The 24,056-nt window shown below is 37.9% G+C and overlaps 2 protein-coding genes across 4 annotated transcripts in view; one reads left to right on the top strand and one right to left on the bottom strand.

Moving 5' to 3' along the window:
• The window catches only part of acadsb (acyl-CoA dehydrogenase short/branched chain), a 63,851-nt gene extending 62,260 nt beyond the window's left edge, over positions 1-1,591 (bottom strand). The window contains exon 1 of the mRNA XM_087998925.1: positions 1,187-1,591. Coding sequence (XP_087855051.1) covers positions 1,187-1,213 — 27 coding nt within the window. The 5' untranslated portion in view covers positions 1,214-1,591. The remainder of the gene's footprint in view (positions 1-1,186) is intronic.
• A 43-nt stretch (positions 1,592-1,634) lies between these two features.
• Positions 1,635-16,650, top strand: LOC122547996 (zinc finger protein Pegasus-like). 3 transcript variants are annotated; one of them, XM_043686548.2, is made up of 4 exons: positions 1,635-1,839; positions 7,808-7,972; positions 10,558-10,740; positions 15,619-16,650. In XM_043686548.2, the coding sequence occupies exons 2-4, from the start codon at positions 7,840-7,842 to the stop codon at positions 16,545-16,547; spliced, it is 1,245 nt and encodes a 414-aa protein (XP_043542483.1). In that variant the 5' UTR covers positions 1,635-1,839; positions 7,808-7,839; the 3' UTR covers positions 16,548-16,650. The 3 variants fall into 3 exon arrangements, with proteins under 3 accessions (XP_043542483.1, XP_043542485.1, XP_043542486.1); XM_043686550.2 differs by having other exon boundaries at positions 1,646-1,774; XM_043686551.2 differs by lacking the exon at positions 1,635-1,839 and adding an exon at positions 1,875-2,008.
• Positions 16,651-24,056: the final 7,406 nt, after the last annotated feature.

Genomic DNA, 24,056 nt, shown 5'->3' with positions numbered 1-24,056 from the left:
TTCAGAGCCATTTACATGGCCATCTCCTATTATTCAGAGATAATTTACAATTGCATCATCATCCTATTCAAAATCAATAAGAACATTGCTCTTGTTTGAATTTTGACTACTTCCTATAGTTTAAAAAAAATCACAACAGAAGGGATGATTTACATTATATTGTTTCTGGAAATGATGCAGTCACTGAATTGTGTCTTGTGTGGCATGTGACTGTGGGGGAGTGACTGGGCAGTTGTATTGTGGGCATTATTGACTGCGATGTAAAGTTTTTGTATAAAGGAAGGACTGTCTCCTTTGTTCAGAGAGACCTCTCGACACACTTCGCAAGCATGGCAGAGTGCTAAGGGTTTCTCCAAAGTTTGTATGGAACTGTGCTTAGTAAAATTTTGGTCGTTGTTCACAGAAGTTGGTGCATTGCAGTCACATCAAGTGTGTAAGAATCTCAGAAAAAAAGGACCTAACACAGGCTCTAGTTTTGAACTTAACCAAATCTCTCAAACTCAATATAAAATACTATCACATTAAAATCATTTATATTATCATCCTATAGACTCTGAAACAGTTGTCATGGATTGGAGGGTAGCTAATGTATTAAGCTTTATTATTAGCTATTTAAAACAAGGAGATAGAGGAATGAAACAGGGAATTATAGGCGAGTCAACCTAACATCGGTAGTAGGGAAAATGCTAGAGTCCATTATAAAAGACTGAACAGCAGAACCCTTGAAACACATCTCATCACCTCTAACTCTCCTCCATTAAATATGTCCTTGGACCTCATTGTTCATCAAGGTTTAGACAATTTGTCCTTGTATAAGAGTCGAAAGAACTGTAGACGCTTTAAATCAGAAATGGAAAGAAGTTGCTGGAGAAAAGCTCAGCAGGTCTGACAGCAGCTGTGAAGAAAAAATAGAGTTAATGTTTCGGGTCCGGTTCTGCCGGACCTGCTGAGATTTCCCAGCAACTTCTTTCTGTGTGTGTTTCGAATTTGTCCTTGTTTGACTTGGTGTCAAATTTCATTCAGTAATGGTCAAAGTAAAAGCCTCAAAGGGCGTTTATTACATCAAGGGCACTATGCACTATTGGAGCGCACACCAACATTTACAGTTAACCAAACGGTAAACATCCAATTAACGAAGTACCCCTCGGGTATATATAAATAGAACCAATTCAGAACCGCCACTCACCCGAGAAAGCAATAACCAAGTCGCCATTGTATCCTTTGCAACGACTAATGGAATACAAGAATAATTTGGATAAATTAGTGGTATTTGATTTTGTTGCTTGGAGAGTGCAGCTACTGCAGCTTACACATCTCCAGAGTTCAGACACATGCAATCAATCGCTCAACCTATTCGGAGACGTCAGCCCTATTGCAAAGAGATCAAAACTTGTTTTTTTAGGGTAATCTGAAAAGCGTGTGAAAACGGAAGGGCAAAATTCAAACGTCACAGCGGACGGCAACGACGATTGGCTCTGAGCTGCGGGGTTGTGCTCCGCTTCCGGGCGGTCCCGGGGCCTGTCATTGGCGGAAGTGCTGTAGCCCCTCCCCGCTGATGTCACTTCCCTCTGGCGGCCTGTCTGTTTGTGAATCCCGATTCAACTGTGACATCGACGCCGGCCTTTTGTTCCTTTCGCCTTCGGGGATTGCGGCTCAGGAAACGAGCTCAAGGAAAGCGTCCTCCTTGTCTCTTCCATCCCCGCTCCACCAATCACGGGGACAGTCACCAAGCAAGCGTCCAGACGAGCTGGCTCGCTCATCTTTTCTCTCCTCGGTGGGGAGTGCTGTTATGTTTTGCTGTTTCGAAGCCTCTAACCAGTGTGTGGAATTAAGCTAAAGGTATTTGGGGGATTGGTGATCGTTACCCCCCCCCCCCCCCGAGTGGGGGGCGGGGATGGGGGCAGTGGTCTGATCCGCATTAACAATCCCGCAGCTCCCGGATGGAGCGTTTGAAAAAAATAACCGAAACGGCTCGAGCCCTCTCAGCTTTCGGACGAAAGTAAAACTTGTAAGATACGTTGATGGGGATTTTGCGGATAGACTGTTTCCGACCTTCTCCCACCCACACCTGATCCTATGTTTCTTTTAACCATCGATGTGCTTCTTTAATCCGTTGTGCCTGTTTTATTCTGCGTCTGTCGATGTTCAAAAATAGCGTGGGCCGCTCCGATGTTAACTTTGAGCCTGGTCCGTTGTGAGTGATGGTCCAGTCGGCCAATGGGGGGCGGCGCTCGAGGACGTCTCTCCCCCCCCCCCCCCCGTTGCACCAATGGGCGTGGGGGAGGGGTGGGCTCTCCGATAGAGTCGGCCACAACAGCCATTTGTAAAAGGGAACGAAGCTCTCCCAGTCCGACAGGAGGGGCGCCTGCAATGGCAAATTAACCTTATATAGTTGATCGTGAGCTACCTTTGTCGCATTTTAAACACAAACGTACTTTTTAAGTGGTTAGACGAAGCCTCTTTATGCCGAGGATGATTAGTTTCGGAGGGTTTAAGGAGTCACTGGCAGAGGACACTTTTACCGTGGAGAAGGCAAAAGTGCAGCAGTTAATCCAGTTAGCACTCTTATGTATTGAAAAGACTGAACATTATCCGAGACGACATTGAGTACTGCAGATGCTAGAAATTAGAGTCAAGATTCAAGTAGTGTTGGAAAACTGTAGCAGGTCAGGCAGCATCTGAGGAGCAGGAAAACTGACATTTCGGGCAAAAGCCCTTAATAAAGCTACCTGACCTGCTGTACTTTTCCAGCACCACTCTAACCTTATTATCCTACTCAGTTTAGTGAAAGAGAGCCTAACGTAGGTCACTTTTTTTTCTACAAAAGTGACTACAAAGCAAGTACCTAATAATAGTGTTGATAACTGAGGAATTAGTTGAATCAACTGTCGAGGATAAAATATAAAATGATTACAAAGAGTAACTATAATTTAATAAAGGATGAATTAATCTTATAATTTAAAAATAGCTCTCTTCCTCAAGTGTGTTCAAATAGTTAGTCAGTACAGATGGAAAATTGTTCATTGACTGCTAAGTGTAGACTGTGTGCATCTAGCTACTCTGTATTTAGCGGGCTGTGAAGGAAACAAAAAAATGCTCGTGTGAAGGTCCTCCTGTCAAAGGTTAGCTCAAATAAAAAGCCCAAAAAGGCCAATCTATTTTTTTTAAAGTACTTGCCAAAGCTTTACAGTGCTTGTTAAATACTATCGCTTTTATTTCCTTTCGTGGAATAGAGGTGTTGCTGGCAAAGCCAGCACATATTGCCCATTCCTCATTGCCCTTGAATTTGGTGAGCTGTCTTCTTGAATTGCTGCAGCCTGTATGTGAAAGGGAGATTCATGACTCTGACTCAGTGACAGTAAAGGAACAGTGATATACAACTTGTTCAGATTGGTGTATGTCTTGGAGAGGAGCCTGCAGGCGGTGGTGTTTCTTGCACCTCCTGGTTTTGGATGATAGAGGTCACGGACTTGAAAGTGCTGTCAGTGGAGTTTTGGCAAGCTCGTAGATGTGCAGCTATCGTGAACTTGTGGTGAATAGAGTGAATGTTTGTTATGTTAGGTGGAATGTTGATCCCACAGGCTGCTTTCCTCTTGAACATGTTGAATTTCTTGTCTGTTGTACTCAACAAGTGGAGAATATTTCATCACATTTTGACGTTATGACTTGATGATGGAAAGACTTAGGGGGGAATTGGGAGGTGACACAATAATTACAGAATTCCCAAAGTCTGACATACTATTGTAGTCTCAGCATTTAATTTATTAGTCCATTTAAGCATCTGGTTGGTAATCCCCAGCATTTTGGTGCATGTTCTAGCAATTGTAATGCTGTTGAGTGCACCTATAAAATTGTAAATGTTGCACTTCGTCAAATGGTGTAAAAATTAGGTTTGCTGACGTTTTTGAACGTGGATAGCAAGTTTAGAAGTAGTAAACAGAAGTGGTTTGGAGGGGAAATTCCAGACAGTAGGACTGTAATGAGGAAGGCTTCGCTATGAACACTCAGGGAAGATGCACTGAAAAGTCAATAGCTGCAGGCTAGGACATGTAACTGAGGAATCTGAAGAAGTAGGATCAAGTGAGGTTGTACAAGGATTTGACGAATGGAGTCAGGTGTACAGGGTGGAAACAGACCCTTCGGTCCAACTCATCCATGCCAACCAGATATCCTAAATAAATCTTGCTGGCATTTGGCCCATATCCCTCTAAATCCTTCCTATGCATATACCCATCCAGATACCTTTTTTAAATGTTATAATTATACCAGTCCCCACAATTTCCTCTGGCAGCTCATTCCATACATGCATGACCCTCTGTGGAAAAGTTGACCCTTGGGACCATTTTAAATCTTTCCCCTCTTACCTTAAACCTGTGCTCTCTAGTTTTGGACTCCACTACCATGGGAGAAACAAACACCTTGGCTGTTCACCGTATTTGTGCCCCTCATGATTTTATAAACTTCTATAAGGTCACCACTCAGCTTCCAATGCTCTAGGGAAAATAGGCCCCAGCTGATTCAATCTTTCCCTATAGCTCAAACCCTCCAACCCTGGCAATATCCTAGCAAATCTTTTTCTGAACTCTTTCAAGTTTCACAGTGTTCTTCCAACAGCAGGAAGACCAGAACTGAATGTAGTATTCCAAAAGTGGCCTCACCAATCTCCAGTATAGGTGCAACATGACCTCCCAAGTCCAACATTCAATGCACTGACAAATAAAGCCAAGCAGACCAAATGCTGTCTTCGTTATCCTGTCTACCTGCGACTCTACTTTTGAGAACTATGAACCTGCCCTCCAAGGTCTCTTTGTTCAGCAACATTCTCTAGGACCTTCCATTAAGTCCTGCTGTGATTTTCCCTTTCCAAAAACCAGTACTTCACATTTATCTAAATTAAACTCCGTCTGTCCATCTGATCAAGGTACTGTTGTACTCTGATGAAACCTTGGCTGTCCACTACACTACCAATTTGGATGTTATCTGCAAACCTACTAACCAACCTTCTATGTTCGGTATCCAAATTATTTATGTAAATGACAAAAAGCTGTGGACCCAACACCAATCTTTGTGCCACACCACTGGTCACAGGTCTCCAATCTGAAAAGCAACCCTCCACCACCACCCTCTGTCTCCTACCTTCAAGTTAGTTTTGTATCCAAATGGCTAGTTCTCTCTGTATTCCATGTGATCTGACCTTGCTAACCAATCTACCATGTGGAACCTTGTCAAACACCATACTGAATGATTGAGTATAGTAATTGGGCTGGAGCAAACAATAGGCAGAACAACTAATGCTTGCAATGGGTTGCAGAGGATTTTTGGAGAAGTTAAATCTAGTGGTAACTCAAGTATCAATGTTATTTGCAGTTACAGTATTGTTTGTTTATTTTGTTCAAAGGATGTTTGTCACTGTCAAAGCCAGCATTGGTTGCATATCTCAAATTGCACTTGGACTGTGTGGCTTACTAGGCCATCTCAACTGGCTGTTAAGTCAAGCACATTGCTGTGGGTCTGGATCACGTAAAGATAGAGCACCTTTTCTAAAGGATGTTAGTGATCCAACTGGTTCTTTTAGGACTGATTTTGTTGCCACTATTACTGAGATTGGCTTTGAATTCCGGATTTATTGAATTTAAATTCCACAAGCCGTTAAGATGGGATTTGAAATTATGTCCCCAGAGCGTTAGCCTCAGCTTCTGAATTACTAGTCTGGTAACATTACCACACTGCCACCATCTCCTCCTGTAAGGGGGCAGAGGTGAATATGGAAACAAATGATTATTGGATTCAAATAGAATTTGCAAGTCATTTTGAACTAGGTCTAGATGGTGTTAAACTTGACCAAAGCTGGAGTTGAAGAAATTAATGAAGCTATGGAGTCTCAAGCAAGAGGGAAAAAAACACATCTTTTCAAAGTTCTACCTGAGTGTTCTAGCTCATTACAATTAATATGTTAAGAGCTGATTATGCTGTGACAGAAACTGACACATTGTGGAAACTGACACTATAGCTACAAATTACATAAAGGGAGCTGAGGAATAAAACTATTTGTAGGTGTAGTTGCTTATCCAGAGGGGAGAGAATCATGTTTGTGAAGGGTTAGTTTTATTTCTGGCATGTGTAGGTAATGTTTGGGGAGATTTTTGCCTTAAAAGAGAGCCTCAATTGTTTTTGGTACTCTTTACTGAACTTGAAGCAGATTTTCTTTTGTGATTACCATTAGAGTTAAGTTGATTACATGCATGTGTCAACAATTAATTGAATTGGAATAAAAGTATTTTTAAATTTTGGAGACACAAAGATTCCTAAACTTGATTCATAATCCAAAGGATATCAAACACATTTTGGACCACACAATATATTCACTGGATTTTACTTGTGACTTTCCTGACATCAGAGGGGAAAACCGATGGTTGTAACTAATATATTTTCAGTATGTGATTAAGGAGGAGAGAGGCAATCTAATGAGATGGTGATATTAACCACATTATAAATAAACTTTTTTTTGTTGATGCATTGTTAATTGAGGTGAAAGTGGCAGTGGAAGAGATGTTACACGTGTTTAGGCTAAGAAGGGAAATAAATCAAATAAAATAATTCCTGGCTGTCTGCAGCACAGACTTGAACTATTTCTAAGGTACTCCTAGGAAGGCATCCAAATGCTTAGTCTGCAACTAACTTAATATACTTTCTTTTAATGTTTTGATTATTATTTGAAAGCTGGATAATTGCAAAGGAATAAAATACTTCCCAATTAAAATTAATGTAACTGGAAGCCGTAGCATACTTTAGTTTTCTGTAACATGATTTCCTAGAGCTAATCAGTGTTCTTCATTTATTATATATTTGCCATGCAGTTTACATTCTACATTTCAGTATTTACTTAAATATTGTGCAATAAGTTTTCAATGGTGCTTTGGTTTGATACCACTTAAATATAGCTCTAAATTTTGGTAAACCTGATCGTAAATAAAATTTCTGGCAAGGAAAAAATCCATTCACCCGTTTGGGTACTTTGAATTCTGTGCCTTTCTTAAAAAAATGCATTGTTAATGGCGATGTTCCAATTCCCATAAGTATTTAAATATACCAAGGAGTAAAATAAACCAAAATTTGTGAACAGGCAGTGAACATTAGAGAGCAAAATAAGACAGACACTGGAAATCTGAAATGAAATCAAGAAATCCTGGAAGTATTCAGCAGATCTAATCTGAGTAATTCCAGCATTATCTGTTTGATGTAATTTCTGGTAAAGGCAGTCCCTGAATTGCAAACAGGTTCTTGAGTCCATTCATAAGTCAGTTTGTACACAACTTGGAACACACTATGTGACTGTTTAAGTATGAGAAAGCATTTGCATGTTGAATCTGTAAAATTAATATTAATACACCCTGCATGACATTGTGTTCATAATGAGCATTTGTAGGTCAGATGTTAATAAATCAGGGCTCCTTGTACTGCTGCATGTAAATCAATGTAGCAACTGCAAACTTCTTTATTTTTAATAAAAGATAAGCTGTACTTGGAACTTGATACTTTATATTTTCAATGTCAGAATTTGGTCAAATCTGGAGGAATGGGTTAATGGTGTGAGGTAGGGATATGGAAGGAGATGGATAAATATTTGCAATAGAACCAAAAAATGGTTGAATGAAGAAAAACTTTACTCCAGGCTCTGCTTGTTGAATAAAACAGACCATTGTTGAAAAGATGTTTCGATCTGAATAATACAAGCACATACTGAATTATTTAAAGTATTTTGTTACAGTTGTGGATATGAAATAGTTAATTGTATTTCTTTCTTAAGGAATTAAAGAAGCTTCAATCAAGGGTAAGAATATGCGAGAAAAGAGAAATGATTCTGTAGACTTTGTCAAGGACTTTCAAGAGTATCTCACTCAGCAAACACAGCATGTAAACATGATTTCTGGTTCAGTGTGCAATGATAAGGACCCAGAATTACTTCAGCCTGGTAAGGAAGGAAAATATTCATTGTACTAACTCAAATTTCCTTATTAGTTAGTATTCCTTATCTGTTAAAACAATTGTCTACTATTTTGCCTTAAAGATTATTTTGACTATAAAAGGTAGACTGAAATACCAAGTTAAGTATTAGTTTGAAAACAACAAAAAGAATTCTGGAAATAATACGATTCTTGAGAATGTGGCAACCATTGAGCTAAATACATGTACAAAGGTTTAATAGTCCCCAAAACTAAGAAAACCTTGGTTTTTGGTTTCTGTGTATGCTATGCGTGACAATTTTAAAAAATCAATATATTTGTGTTTTTGTCACGTTTAAGCAAATGTGCAGTGTGTAGGCAATCATCATGTATTTTGTGATTCTTGGAATTAATATTTGAAGTAAACATTTTTAATAGTGGTTGTCCTATCATGCTGACAAGAGTTTTCTGACTTAAAAAGCCCAACGTTCCTAGTTGGTGCAATTCTACCATGCTTGATGGGCTATATTATACTGTTAATTTACCGTTGATATCATTTTACAGCCCATCCTTGAGTTTTCACAGTTCAGAAGGATTAGCAGTTAATCAGTTTACATAGTTGATTAATTTTTTTGTTTGTATATAGTCAATAGATCTGCAGATAAAAACATCTCCTGTGAAGAAATCTGAGGTTTTCACATGAAATTGAACTTGTATTTCTCTGAAGTACATTATGAAGTGTCATGTATGATGCAAAGATGAATTTGTACATTTTTCCAAGTTTCTCTTGCTTCAGATGTAATGTCTTTAATTCGAAGTTCTAACAGTTTTTAAGTATGTAATGTGTGACTACTTTCTACGTTGAATCTGGACATGAGGTCAGCTGTTCAACTGTAGCCAAATTCCAAACTGTCCTGTACAGTATTGCTATGCAGATTCCTACAAGGATTATTGAACACTGATCACAAATTCAGTGTGATCTAGTTATTGCATCCTGCTTCTAGATTAATTGAAACTAACACCTGTTTTATCCAAATTACATTTTGTTTGTTGCCTTTAGCCACTAAGTTATTAGAGCAGTGTATAATTAAAACAAATCAAAAGCAGTAAGTGCGTTGAAGTCGAAGCAATATGGGAGGATAATGTTAAAAACATTTCTATTTTGAAACTTCAGTGAAAGTACTTCCCCATCTCCAGCCTCACCTTTTCACGTCACTAAACATATGATGCCTTCTAAATCTTTGCACATCATTCTTGAAATCTCGTGTTTGAATCTGTCATAGTCCAAATCAGCCTCCAGCTCAGTCAAACTTTCATCCTAAGTGACTGTGATCCTGGTAAAGTATCCTATTTCATTTATCTCAGCACTTGCAATGCTTGACAGCAACATCCTTCTGTACTACATCTTCTCCGATATCTTACTACACTTACTTTGTTCCTTAGTTTCTTAACCATCTAGACAAATCCAGGAAGTCAGCTTAGATGATTTCACATGCTGTTCTTGCCTGTATAATCAATTCTTGGCTATCTCTTCTATTTTTCACACGTGTGCTGTACCCAGCATCATTCAAAACACTTCTGGTTCAACATGTAAGCTGTTCACGCATATTTTGTTCCCACCAACACTACCTCTCTTATCTGTTCCACTAATTTGTCATGTTGCTTGTGGTTTCAAATTCAGTACTACATGAACAAAAATTTCCTCCAGCTGAATATTGTCTTCAGTCCCTCTGTAAATTTCATTCCCTTGTTGCTGATTCTATCCATCCCTGTTAGCTGTTTGAACTAGAATATTTCAACTTAGTGTTGTGCAATGCATTTATTAATTACTTAAGGGGAGGGCGATGGCCTAGTGGTATTAACGCTGGACTGTTAGTCCAGAGACCAAGATAATGTTCTGGGGACCTAGGTTTGAATCCCAACATGGCAGATGGTAGAATTTGAATTCATTTAAAAGAAAATCTGGAATTAAGAGTCTAATGATGACTACAAATCCATTATTGATTACTGGAAAAGCCTATCTGATTCACTAATGTTCTTCAGGTAAGGAAATTTACCTGGTCTGGCCTACGTGTGAATCCAGAACTACAGCAATGTGGTTGGCTCTTAACAGCCCTCTGGGTGAATTAGGGATGGGCAATAAATGCTGGCCCAGTTGGTGACACCCTCATCCCGTGAATGAGTGAATAAAGGAAAAAAACCTTATTTGGTTGTCCAGTACCTTTTTTTTTAATATAACTGTGGCAGGACTGAAGAGCTTTAATCTGTTGATTGTGGGATCATCTAGCTATAGTGTACTGCATGCTGCTTCACCTTTTTCACATACATTCAGTCTTGTATAACTTCATTGGGTTCACATTTCATTTTTTACATAAGTCTTATGATACTCTTACCTTTAGAACACAATTTGTACCCTGTATTTTCAACAATTAATTTTCAGAAGAACCTTGCCACTGACTTTAATCTATTTATTGTCTTGTATTTTTGTGTACATATGTATGTATGAGCTATTCATGTTAAGTGAATTTAGTATTTGGTTTGTATTCATACTTTCAACTAGATTTGTAAAAATTTGTACAGTTGTCTTAATGAATGTTTCCAATTTATTTGGCAGCTGGGACAGAAAATCATCAAAATGGAATCCACCATGCTTCAGTTGAAGTTTCTCTTGATGATGGCTCTGGATTAATAGGAGAAGGGCCAGAAAGGACAGTTGATGGAAAATTAAAGTGTCAGTATTGTAACTATGCCAGCAAAGGGATAGCACGACTGATGGAGCATACCAGAATGCACACAGGTAATAGACTACATAGCAGAATATCTTGTGTTAAACAACAACAATCAAGTAGCTACTTTTGAATTAATCAAAGAACTGATTTGGTGAAATTGAGTCTATCCACAGGCCATTGCTTCATTTGTGCCCTGCACAAAGGCAGGTTCTTGACTCATCTGTTGCTTCATCCTGAGCCTTGTTCGTTTGGTCACTGGTTTGCTATTGCCTTTCTCGCTCATGAGCAGGGTGAGAAGGTTCCAAATGTACCTCAACTAGAATTGGAAACAAACCCATGTTGGTGGTGGTGTTCTGAATTACATGCTAGATAACTGACCTAACCAGTCCTCTGTACTATCGATAAAATGTTTTTGAAACAATCTCAGTTTTATCACATTATTAATTTTGGAATTCTTTTGGAGCTCAATTCCTTTTTATTTTGGAAACTAAAGTTTTGTTAACACAAATTTCTATATTAACTTAATTTTTAATGTTACTGAATTTCATTTACATTTCATTTCTTTTGGTCTCAAACTCTGATTTAAATACTGGAGGTGAAAATGACTGCTTTGATATCCAGGGACCATTTACCTGTGGCATCAAGGAGTCCTAACAAAAGATAAATTAATGGAAATTGGGGAAGTAAAATCATACCTGACACAAATGAAGCTTCTAGGAGGAAAATATTTTCATCCTGAGGACATTGATGCAGAAGCTCCTCAGGGAAATATTTTTTACTCCGCCTGTTCAGGCATATAATGCCTTGCCCCAGGACCAGGTGAAACTTGAACCTGGATTTTCTGGCCCAGAGATAGGGACACTATCAATGCAGTTACGTTCCTCAATAGTTACTTTTATTAACCTGTTCAGACATGTGATATGCCTCTGGAACAGATGGGATTTGAGCCAGCTCGCCTCGCACAAAGGTAGGACCACTGTCACAACCTCACAAGAACCCCAAAGTTCACTAGTCAATCTATTTAGAGATATTATTGCACACTGCTGGAGCAGGTGGGACTTGAACCAGGTCTCCCACCTCATATGTAGGGACATTATCACTGTACTATAAGCTTCCCTTGATAATGCCCTGGTGTTAATCATCAGCTGTTTTGTCAATGAACATCTTCTATCATCCTATTAGAAATGCAGGTGTTTGACTGCACATATTTAGTATTTTTAATGACCCAGTGAAAGTTTATTTTGAGTTCAGTGAGTTCCGGATGACATTCTGGCTTGGGATGATAAGTGGCAAGTAACATTTGTGCTACACGTGTCAGGTAATAACCATCTTCAACAACAGAATCTGCCAATTTTCCCATGTCATTCAATTCACTATCATTTTTGAATTGCCCCCCCACTATCTATATCCTAGGCATTAATATTAACCTGAAGCAGCCATATCAGTTCTGTGGCTACAAGGTCAGGTCAGAGGGTGGACTTCTGAAAAAGTGTTTTCTCCCATATACCCCCAGGGGGGAAAAGAAGCATAAATGAGGGGTATAATAGAATACCCTTCATTTGCCTGGCTAAGTACATCCCTAACAACATTCAAAGTTCAGTGTCTATCAGGACTAACCAGTTGCTTTCTGCCATGTTAAACATTCATTCTTTCCACCACAGCTACATATGATATCCTTGTGTACAACATAAAAGATTCTCTCCAGCAACTTGCCAGAATTACTTCTAAAGCATTTTCCAAATTAGCAACCTTTATTGCTGAAAGAACAATGGCAGCAGGTGCCAGGGAACACCATTTCCTAAACATTCTTCAAGTTACACACATCCTGAGTTGGATGTACAGAGGAACCTCAATTATTCAAATGAGATGGGCGGGCACTATTTCGTTTGGATAATTGATTATTCGGTTAATCGATGAAATGCCTTTCCTCTGGGGCTTGGGGGTTTTCTATTAAGTCTGCTCCTTGTTCAGGAGAATAGGCTCTGCCTGCCCACCAGACCCATCCAACACCGCCCTCCAGCACCCATCCAACACAGCCCTCCAGCACTGTCTAAACCCCCCCTGCCACGGGGCAGCTGGACTGGATGCCAACAGTAAGACTGGTGCTCCTTTCTGGAGTAAGTCTCCAAATAGCATGTGCACACGCACACAGAGCCATACACACAGCATTTTGCAGCAACATTTTGACAAGTTCTGCCTCTGCCCTGTATGGGACAATGTTAGAGAGAATATCTGGGGAAAGAGAGTTTAGGGTTCACGCCTATGTAGAACGCCAGGGAAAGTGTGGGAGAGGGTGGGTGGTCAGTCATTTGGAGACGGTACCTGGGCTATGTTTAGGACTGGTCTCAGCAGAGATTTTTAATCAGTGTAAACAAAAGACGCTTTCAGGGTTTAAACATCTCTTTCGTGTAATGTTTTCTTCGGGTCCCTTCGGATAATAGAGGTTCCTCTATACATCACTATTGCTTCACTGTCCCTGGTTCAAAAATCTGGAACTCACTTTTTAACCGTATTGAGTGCAAGTCCACCAGATAGACTGCACTGGATAATAAAGGAAACTTGCCACCACAACTTAAAGGGCACATGGGGCTGGCTAACCAACCAGTGATATTCTTGTTGCATGAAAGGTTTTAAAAAAAAAAATCCCTTCAGTGAGTGTCTAATTTCTCTTCACCTCAGCATTTCAGACAGCTTACTCAATCTGGTTTTAATCTACTTTGAGGTTTGAAAAGACAGTGTACAGAATTGCACAGTTCTTGTTTGTTACCTTTTTTTGCCAATTTTGCTTTTGCACATTTGTAACGGGTCCTCGGTTTATGCTTCCTAACATTGTTTGCTTTGAAACTCAAATGTATCCTGGAACATAACCTTATGTCCAGGACAGTTTTATAATTTGGGGTTACTAAAGAGTAATAATGTATACACAGTTTTTTTCCAAATATGACTATTGAATCAATGTTGATGAAAGAATAGATGTCAGATTCCAAAAAATTGAAACCTTAGGGGGTACATTTTTCTTGATTATATTGATCTGGATTTTTATTTAGTTGACAGTAATGGTGCTTGCCATTCATTTTCCTGATAGCTGACCACAAACCTTTAGAAAGTTTTTGAGGCAGTTTGCACAGGAGCTTGATGTCTTAACAGCAAGCCTGTTCAAATCCGATTGAAGAATCCTAACTGACTTATGATTCTTTTTCATTTTCAATTTGGAGCTCAAAATCAGAAAGATTCCTCCCTATGAGAATCTGACTCTGGAGAAACTAAACTTTTAGATTTTCATTTCAGGATGCTGATCCAAGAAAAAATTCAGAGGCAGCTGCAAGTTCACTGGGCACTGAGGCTGGCATCTAAAGCCCATCTTGATGCTCTGAGACTCTATGTCAGTTACAGTGATTAAAAATAAAAATAACCTCTGTTCCTCAGCATTCATTATCCTCCATGCATACCTGCATCTTTATAGCCCCCAGTTTTGGCATTTACAGCAAAGGTTCCAAAAAATGGGATTTGAATTTCAAGCTTGGTAGTGATCACCATTAACTGTGTTATTAAAATTTCATTTGATCTTGATGTACTGATTTTAATTTTTCCTGGCAAGTTTATTGAGTGACTTCTACAACTTGGTACCATTTGATGATGCCAAGCCCCTCTGCAAGGTAGTTGCAGTGCAACAATAGAGGAGTCAAGTAGCCTGATGGAATGTGCATGCATAATCGCCAGAAATTTATTTTCTAATTTAGATCACATGAATAGAGTTAGCAAACCTGTGGCCATTATGCAGTTACTTTTAATGTTTATTAAATTGCTACTATATATCTCCCTTCAGTAACAACATCTATGCAGGTACTCTGAACTGAAATGGTATCATTTTGGTATGTCTGGCTTCCTACTGTTGGTGTAAAGTTCACAGTATGATACATCTGAGAACTCTTTTTCTTTGAATAGGAAATTAAAACCTCAATGGAGAAGTAGGGGGAGAAATAGCCTTTCAAGATCTGCAATTGTACGTTATTCTTCTGCTGTTATTGGACTTCTTTCTTTTAAGAGAAATAACAACGATGTGACATTGAGCATAGGGCCTCTGGGAAATCGTGGACAAATACTGAGTGGCGCGCACACTTTTTCATTTAGTATTGTCATTGGTTGCTTGTTCTTCCTGGGAGACAGAGTCCTAAGCCTCAGATCAGACATGCATATTTAGTTTCATCTCCTGACAAACTTATCTTGTTGAAATACAAACTTAATTATGTATTCCATGCTAACAGAAGCATATTTTTAGGCTTTTTTTTCTTCTTTGGTGAAGTTCCATCTCCAACATGTGAATATTCTTAACAGTGCCGATCAAAATAGATTAAGCCTTTTCAGACCTCCCATGGGGCTTGCTGCTTATTTATTGCCTTTAGGAAATTATTAACTTTAGCATAAGATGTTTGTTGTTTAGTCTATGTTGGTTTCGTTTAAACAAAACTAACCTGTGGACCAAGTTGTCACTGTTCATGTTAAGTCTGTTTTTGATGCTTTTTTATTGAAGCCAATTCCAACCATGGAAGTCCTAAGTATTAAGTGGGACAATGGAATTGAAACTAAATAGTCCATATTTATAATTTTTTCAAATGTCAAGTCATGCTGACTGGTCCACATACATTAATTTCCCAACATGAGTCTTTGAATTATATTAAAGATAATTCTGGACTCCATCCCTGGAACCACAGGCTTTTCAAATATTGTGTGAACTGAGATCAGCTAACCCAGCATAGAAACAGGACCAGTCTTGAAGCTTTCCGCTGCTTCAATCAGAATCAGATTCCGTGAATCATTTGGGGATTTGAGTAATATTTATATTAATTTACAGTTGGAAGGAGAGAAATCCTTTCACATTTGGCTTAGATATTAATTCTTTAGGAGAAAAATATAATAACTTGACTGATTTGTTCTTTGTCATGTAGGTGAGAAGCCCCACAGATGCCATCTATGTCCATTTGCTTCAGCTTATGAGCGTCATCTTGAAGCACATATGCGCTCACATAGAGGTGAAAAACCATATAAATGTGAGCTTTGCTCGTTTCGCTGCAGTGATCAAAGTAATTTATCCCACCATCGTAGGCGCAGGCATAAACTACTTCCTCTGAAAGGACGCAGGACATCACTGACCAATAAGAGAATGATGGGAATTTTGCAGAAAAAATCCAGCTTCTCCCTGAACTATGGAAGAAGACCTCTAAATAACTTTGGACCTTCCATGTTGACACAGAAGACCACAGATTACCTTGATGAGTATTCTCATAACATCTCAGCTGAATCTTATGAGGGTCTGACAAAAGCACAAACTAGTGGAATCTCAAGGGATGTACAGGAAATGATGGTAGATAATCCATTAAACCAGCTTTCTGCCTTAGCTGGCCAGCTTTCCAGCCTTTCACAAGAAGACCAAACTCCAGCATCTTCTGATGTGACATGCAGAGATGAAAAGCCTTATCTGATACCACAGTCTGTAGCGCCAATAGTTACCACTGTAGTTTCCAGCGTGGCTCAAAGCTCATCCAATGCTAGCCCTGATAGACATCCTGTGCACAATCAAAGAACATTCAGTCCAGTGCCAGGCCCCAACAGTGAGCGCAGTGCTCACATGAGTTCACCCTGCATGACGAACAGCCAACCTAGCACTCCTGCACCTCCAATTCAAGTCCAGGATCCACAGCTCCTGCATCATTGCCAACACTGCGACATGTATTTTGCAGACAATATACTTTACACTATTCACATGGGGTGTCATGGTTATGAAAATCCATTTCAGTGTAATATATGTGGTTGTAAATGTAAAAACCAATATGATTTTGCTTGTCATTTTGCCAGGGGTCAACATAAGCAAACTTAATGTTATTTGTATTAATAAAGTTATTAAAAATTAATCTTGTTTTATTAAATGGTAAATTTATTTCAATCTTTTGTAAAACTATAATAAAAACTAGATTAATCAATTGTCAATCTGTTTAAAGGAAACTTAAGATATTTTCCAGACTGCCAATGACCTAATTACTTCGTCACTGCTTATCTACCATATATGTATTTAAAAACCACGAACAGGCTATTAAATATATTTTAAAAGTTGGGAAAGGTGAATCAAGCAAGAAAACAAGGAAATAATTTACTTCAGTTCATTTCTCTTAAAATTGCTGATGCATGATGCATTATTGCCCTATCAAGAAAGACCTTGGAAGGGTACATCTTATTTATTTGAATGGTAATGTGGATTTCCAGGTTAAAGTAAGGTAGGTATCAACTGGGGTTGCATTGTTTGGAATTTAGGTAGTTTATAGGATGATTTGATAGAAGATCTTTAAGATATTAAAGGAAGAAGTAAGGGAAAATTTAAAAAAATAATTGGAGTTGGAGTATCTAGAACTAAGAAACAAAATCTTAACATTAATTTCAGAAATCAATGTTAAATTCATTGTAAATCTTAAAACCAAAATCAATTTGGAAACAAAAATCACAGATCCTGAGGGATTTTCTGGACAAAGGTAGTCAGGCAGAGTTAGATCACAAAATGGTAGAATGAGCTTGAGTGGCAAAATGATTGCCTCAGGTGCCTTGTTCCTACTTCAAGTGGTTTAATTGCAAATCTGCTTGTGCAGTTATTTATCATTGCAACCATGTTCAATGCAGTCCACGTTACACACTTTCGATCAATCCTCACTTGAGTCAAAATTTATCTTTCTCTGAATCCACTTAAATTCTAGCCAAGGAATGGTGAGGTAGTTACAGCATTCTGTTGCTAATCTCTTAGGAATTAATTTTAAACATGTGTATTTTAATAATATAGTTGATTTTAAAGTCCCATTAATAAGGTTCTGTTCAGAAATCAGTGTGTTTTGTTTTTTAAAGAAATATATTGAAGAATTCTTGGCTGGAGCATTAGAATGAATCTGCTGAACATTCTTGGAAGATTCATGACAGCCATATAAAGTACTTCTTTCTCCCTGTAAAGTTACTTATTTTTGTTGGTATTATGGGTTCTGGTTTCTACCATGTCTTTACTGAGGGCTATTTTCTTGATTTGCCAATGTTATCACTTGGCAACCAGGTTTCAATAGAAAAACGAAAATTGCATTTATTCCTTAGGAAATGTCTGATCTATTTTAGCTGTTGCTGGTGAAGAACAGGATCTCAAGTAAAGAATTGAAGAAAATCTTGTACCCTATTACCTGACCCAATGAGTTCATCCTAGGTCTGCTTGATTTAATTTTACTTTCCCTTCCATACTGAATAAACTAAATCCTTGTTATTATTCTAATTATTCTACTCTACTTGTCTGTCCCTTACCTGGGTATTGTATACAGCAGATGTAAATTACAGTACAACCTCGATTATCCAAATTTCAGATTATCCAAACGATCTCAAGGTCCCGATGCTCTGGTAAACTGTTGTCCGAACTTTTGATTATCCGAACAAAATATTCCCCGCCTGTGTCGTTTGAATAATCGAGGTTGCCCTGTATACTAACACCTTTGGAAAGGGGAGGTTGCATATTAATGTCAAGTGTGCACATATTGCTCAAGTCTCTTTTAGCTTTTTAAGTTAGATTTGTCTAGTAGTACTGTATAATAATTTTCTAACAAGAATTGGTGTTGTGTCTACTTAATTTAAATAAACTATTTTGATTCTTGAATCAGAAGTACAATTTCAAATATTGAGTAAGAGGTTGAGGTTTGTAGTTTTGTGAAAAAATGAAAATATAGAAAGATATGAATAAATTTTAATGGGTGTGTTATTAACAAATGTGCTTTAAAGTTAAGTGCAAGAGGAATCTAGTGATGCAGATATACAAATTAGCTTTTATGGCTTTGTATATTAAGTCAAATGCTGGGGTTCATTTCTAGAGGGGTAGAATTGAAAAGATACTTTGTGTAAACTTGTACACAACTTTTGGTGTATTGTAAATTGTTCTGGTCTTCATATAAAAAGGAAATAGAGATACTGCAGAAAGTGCAAAAGAGAACTTAGTACAGTGATACTGAACTGAGGTTACATCAATCAGGAAAAATCTAAAGGGCTGAGCCTTTCTATTGAAAAGTGAAGAGTTGAGTACTAGTGGTCTTATTGTGAACCTATTCAATAGGGTAGGCAAAGAAGATATTGCCAACTGCAAAACCAAATTTATAAATCATAAATGCAAAATAGACATTGGATTTATTAAAGCAAACTCAACATAAAATTGTTTACACAGAAAATGGTTAGATTGTGGGACTTGCTCGCACAGAGTTAATATAATTACATAGACGTAATAAAATAGGAGCTAGATAAGTGCATGCAAAGAAAGGAATACAAGAATATGTTAATTGGGTTAAATGAGCAAGGGTGTGGAGCATATTCATTTGAGCCTGTTTTGCCAGCGGCTTGTTATCTCTGCTGGTATTGTTTGTATGCATAACATTATTTATCAGCTGAACTTGCCATTGGAGCGAACTGGTCTCAGCAAAATCAGCACTGTTGTTATTTATATTAATGTAGTTTAAACTGAAACAGTACCACTAATTATAACTGCAACTACTGAACTATTTTCACATTACATGCGATCCTCCCATTTCATGTGTTTCCCCCAAAATAAATTACATTTTCATATGTGCGTTTTAAAATTTTAAAAGTTGTAAGAACTTAAAATTATAGGACTGAGTTTGTCATGTGCAGCAATTATAGGTACCTTCTGATCAGAATCTATAACAGTTGCTATCTGAATATAAAACTGGCAACACTTTTGAGGTTGTAGTGCAGTTTTATATTCCCTGTAACCTTAGTGCTTTGAAATTTAAAAATCTAATGGAGTCATCTTGTTTAGCTCAGACTTGAACTGAAATTACCCGTTAGTCCTTTCAATGCATGTACTAAACAACAATTTGCAGTTTGTGCCCTTTATGATGGAGAAACATCCTGGGATGTTTCAAAATCTGCATGTAAGTAAATAAACTTCAGGTCAAGAAGGGTAGGATGACAAGCATTGAAAGAAGTCTTGGTCTGAAGTAAAATTCTGTTGATCCTAGTCAAAGATAAATCGTGCAGTATTGAAAATCTGAAATGAAAAGAGAAAATGCTGGAGAGACTCAGCATCTGTAGAGTTGTGAAAAGTATTGTTGTATCCCATGTAAAATCTGCCTGACCTGCTAACATCCACAGAACATCAGACTACCCCATTGTTAACAGTCTTGAGAGGTTACAAAATTGGAGGTGACCGTATAAATGAGATTGGAAGAGCACAGCAGTTCAGGCAGCATCCAAGGAGCTGCCTGAACTGCTGTGCTCTTCCAGCACCACTAATCCAGAATCTGGTGTCCAGCATCTGCAGTCATTGTTTTTACCTAAATGAGATTGACTGAAGCCAACTATGGATGTAATGAACAAAGATTTTAAGTTTTTAATTTGGAGGTGATGAACCATTCCAAGTAATGGATGGGATGATAAGTTTTGGAAATGTTGATTATAGATGAATAATGGAAGAAGAGCAAGAACAGTGTTTAAATATGGGTAGGAAAAGTATGCAAAGGAGTTACTGGTGTTTATGTATGGAGATAAAGAGTTCATGATGGATGAATGACATTTCTAAACCTTAGTTCTGGGTCAGAGGAGACATCATGGTTACAAGTCGACTGGTTTAGATTGAGAATAGCAGAAATGGATGGAGTTGGTGTCAAGAGAGTGAAGCTTGTGACAGATTCTTAAACAGTTGGACTAAAGTGGGCTATGCTTCATTCAGGACTTGCTGCCAGACAAAGGTCATTTAGGAGTTAAGATAAATATTGAATAATGATGCTGAAGACAAATGGGGTAGATCTCAAAAAGAAAAGGGAGAGATGCAATTGTTCAGCACGTACTGAATGCGTTCAGAAAATGGGAATAAAATCTGTACAAGGCAATTCCATCAAACTGGATGATGGGAGGCAATGGAGGTCAATGTTGGAGTCAACTACAGTACTAAACTTTGGAAACTATGAAGAAAGGTTTGCAAATTGATAATTCCAGACTGCTAAGGAATCAAATCTATTGATAGCATGAGGATCAGGGAGAGGTGTTATCTTGATGTGTGGTGATTGGAGAGTGGAAAGAGGAGAATTAGTTAAGAGGTGGGCAAGTACCATTATATAATAGATACAGGTTATTCTGCTATAATGTGTGTTTCATCAACAAATTTGCTGTAACACAATTGACGAATTGGGATACTGTTTCTAAAGCAAGAAGTTTTAAAGCATATAATGGTGGTGCTATTAGACAATTTTGTTGTAACAAGGGATTGCACAAGAACAAAACTACTGCATTATAGCAGAACTGACTGTACATTTATTAAAACTCAACAAGATATGCTGAATGACAGAAGATCGTCATGTTGTTTTAGGGCTGGGCTGGGTTAGGTTGGGGTGAGGAAAGAGACGGTGGTTGATGAGCACAAGTCATGCACTTCATAAGAAGGGAAATATCAGTCTTGTGAAGCAGCTCTTGTGAATGTCTCAAGTCAGCCTGAGACAAATTGCTCACCAGCCCTAAAGTAGAGGATTTGTAAATACTATTAGCACAATTATTAGGTTTTTCTTCATGAGGAACGCTGCTTTTTAAAGTTTTTTTTTCAAAATTTGAACCACTTTAATGCAAACCTCATTTATTTTCTGGTGTTAGCTACAAAATATAAAATTCTGTCTGCTTAATGGTGAGCTGGAAGAAATGGTTCTGTACATATACAAGGATAAAACCTAGGGTCGTGGAGTTTTGAGAATTTAAGTTGGTGAGATTTAATATGGTTTTGACAATGGAGTAGAAGGTTGAAGTATGCAAAATCCTAGTTTATTCCTTCAAACTAAATTAGAAAAATACATTACATTAAGTTACAACATGGAAATTGGTTCTTCAGCAATCTATCCAGTGTAATGTTTAATGTTGACAGTTTTGCCTCAACCACTTAGTTCTGAAAGTAAATTCAGAAATGAAGAGTGCTTTTTTAAAATTTATGGCCTCAATCCATATACAACTACTAGTAAAGGCTGTTCCTTTATCTACCCGGTGGCATTATTTCCTACTATGTAGCCTAATACTCTAACTGAAATTTAAGATTTTACATAGGTGCCTCTACACTTTGTATACAAAACCACATGATATTTAAGTGGTTCTGCTGTTAATGTTATTATAATTGCATGTTAAACTGGAAAAAAAAATGTTCGGATTCATAGTTAATGAGAACCTTTAAAAGCAGGAGGATATTAAAAATCTATTTAATATATTGCACCAGAAGATCTTGTCAATGAAGGGACTGTATGTTGTTGCTAAACATTCTGTGGTTCTGTCTTTGCTGTCAGGAGTGAGTGCGCAGAACCTAGTTGGCATATACAACCATTTTGCTGACAAATTAGTGGTAATGTGAAATTTCTTGGCCCAACAAGTCCACTTATATGCCTGGTTATATTGCAAAATTATATAGATTTCGCACTCCTATATACATTTGTGAACTTGACTGAATTTTAAAGTAGAAACTTATGGAATCAACATATTTTTCTCTTCAAGATAACCTCCAATATGGTCAGCCAAAAGAAAAACCTAATTGCGTGAGAAAGGACAAAAATGAATTTTTTTTACGTGTTTGACTTGAGTTTAATACGTCACAGCAAAATAGTTTAAGAATTGGTTAAAATAACCTGTCTACATTTTAGCCTTGTTTCAGTGGTACCAACCCTGAGACATGGACACCTTAATAGGAGATGAATCACTGAACTAAGTAAGCCGGCAATAAATTGTAGACTGATACATAGTGGTATTACAGAAGAATTGAATACAGACATCCACATGCTTTCTGCATTTATACAGCAAGGAGATAGACCCTGTGGTCCAACCAATCCATGTCGACCGTAATTCCAAACTGAACTAATCTCACCTGCCTCTACTTGGTCTACGCAGAAATATTTCTGTTAGGTGAAGGGGTAAATGTAGGGGAATGGGTCTGGGTGGGTTGCTCTTCAGAGGGTCTGTGTGGACTTGTTGGGCCAAAGGGACTGCTTCCACACTAAGTAATCTAATTACTGGTTGTCTTAAGACTTCCTTTTAATGTTCTATTAGATGAGAGGCCTCTGGTGTATTGGTATTGTCCACATCTCTGGGCCAGAAGATTCCGTTTCAAGTTACACTTGCTCCAGCACTGTCATAATACATCTGAACAGATTTAAAAAAAAAATAACATGCTTTGTTAGACAATATTACCTATATTTCAAGTAAATTGAACCAAGAAAATATTTAGGTGAAAAAAGTGACTACTTCCATTTATCGAACAGGCAAGGATTTCTTCAAATACATATTTCTACTAGATGCAGTTGTAATGGTGTTGGCAAACGATCATTTCTTTGTATCAGCAGGAGGCAAATTAAACAAATTTGAATAGTTTGCTATAAATGTTGTGGTTTTTGACTAAGAATGAGTGTCTTAGGATGAAGGTGCATTATTTTATCAGGTATACTTGTTGGAATTTCCATTAGAAATCCAGTGTCCACATTTCCTATCCTGTTTTTCTTGATATTATCACAATGCAATTGCATATTAAAACCACTGGATGGCTCTTTGGAATAAATCTGTCGTTAGGTTTCCAGCTCTCGATTTTAAGGTTTCTCTTGTAATCAGTTACTTTCCCTTTAGTTATCTATTACCTAATCTTTAAACTATAATGTTCAACTTTAGAAACAGGCTACCTTATCTTGAAGATCTATTCTAATATTTGTACCCCATTTGTTTCTCTCATCCATTTCATGAACCCCAGTTTCATGTTAGCATTCCTACCTCTAAACCAGGATTTCTGGGTTCAAGTCCCACCTGTTCCAAAGATGTGTAGTATCATCTCTGAAACAGGTTGATTACAAAATACCCTAGATAGTTTATTTCCAGTGCCTGGGCTAGAGGGAAGGTGTTTGACGCTAAATGATATTTGGCTTTGAGAATAATTCTTAGAATGCCATCTTCAAGACCTTACTCCAAGTTGTCTTTTAATTGCTGGAATGTCCTTAATTTTTAAAAATTTGTTCAAATCCTACACACTTGTTTTCCAAAATATTTTACACCGGCCCCAAGGAGACAACAGCACCTAAGGCTTTCTGCCATAGGTGTAAAGTTGTCTTTACTCTCGACAAATTTTTTTGCCCTCTTTGATAGTTAGACAACACTAATTGTGGGACTACAGATCATAGGTCTGGTTCTGTCGTCACACCAGAACCATATACAGTAGTAGTGTACTGATATAAAACCGATTGCACAGGGATCAGGTCCTTCGTTCGGTACTTCACCCTTCCTGGTGATATAAAGGTTCTCTCTGCTGTTTGACAAATGAGGATGTCAGTCATTGCCATGATTGCTGGCCTCTGTTAAC

The sequence above is a fragment of the Chiloscyllium plagiosum genome, unplaced genomic scaffold (genome assembly GCF_037043375.1).
Source record: "Chiloscyllium plagiosum isolate Xiang-an unplaced genomic scaffold, Cpla_swu_hap1 HiC_scaffold_22, whole genome shotgun sequence".
NCBI lineage: Eukaryota > Metazoa > Chordata > Chondrichthyes > Orectolobiformes > Hemiscylliidae > Chiloscyllium > Chiloscyllium plagiosum.
Note: the sequence above shows the minus strand (reverse complement) of the source record. Positions and strands in the feature narration are given on the sequence as shown.

Excerpts from the sequence above, each read along its gene's own strand:
- LOC122547996 (XM_043686548.2), top strand. The coding sequence starts at position 7,840 with ATGCGAGAAAAGAGAAATGATTCTGTAGACTTTGTCAAGGACTTTCAA. Across the intron at positions 7,973-10,557 it reads CCCAGAATTACTTCAGCCTG|CTGGGACAGAAAATCATCAA; the intron begins GTAAGGAAGGAA and ends TTTATTTGGCAG. Across the intron at positions 10,741-15,618 it reads GCATACCAGAATGCACACAG|GTGAGAAGCCCCACAGATGC; the intron begins GTAATAGACTAC and ends TTTGTCATGTAG.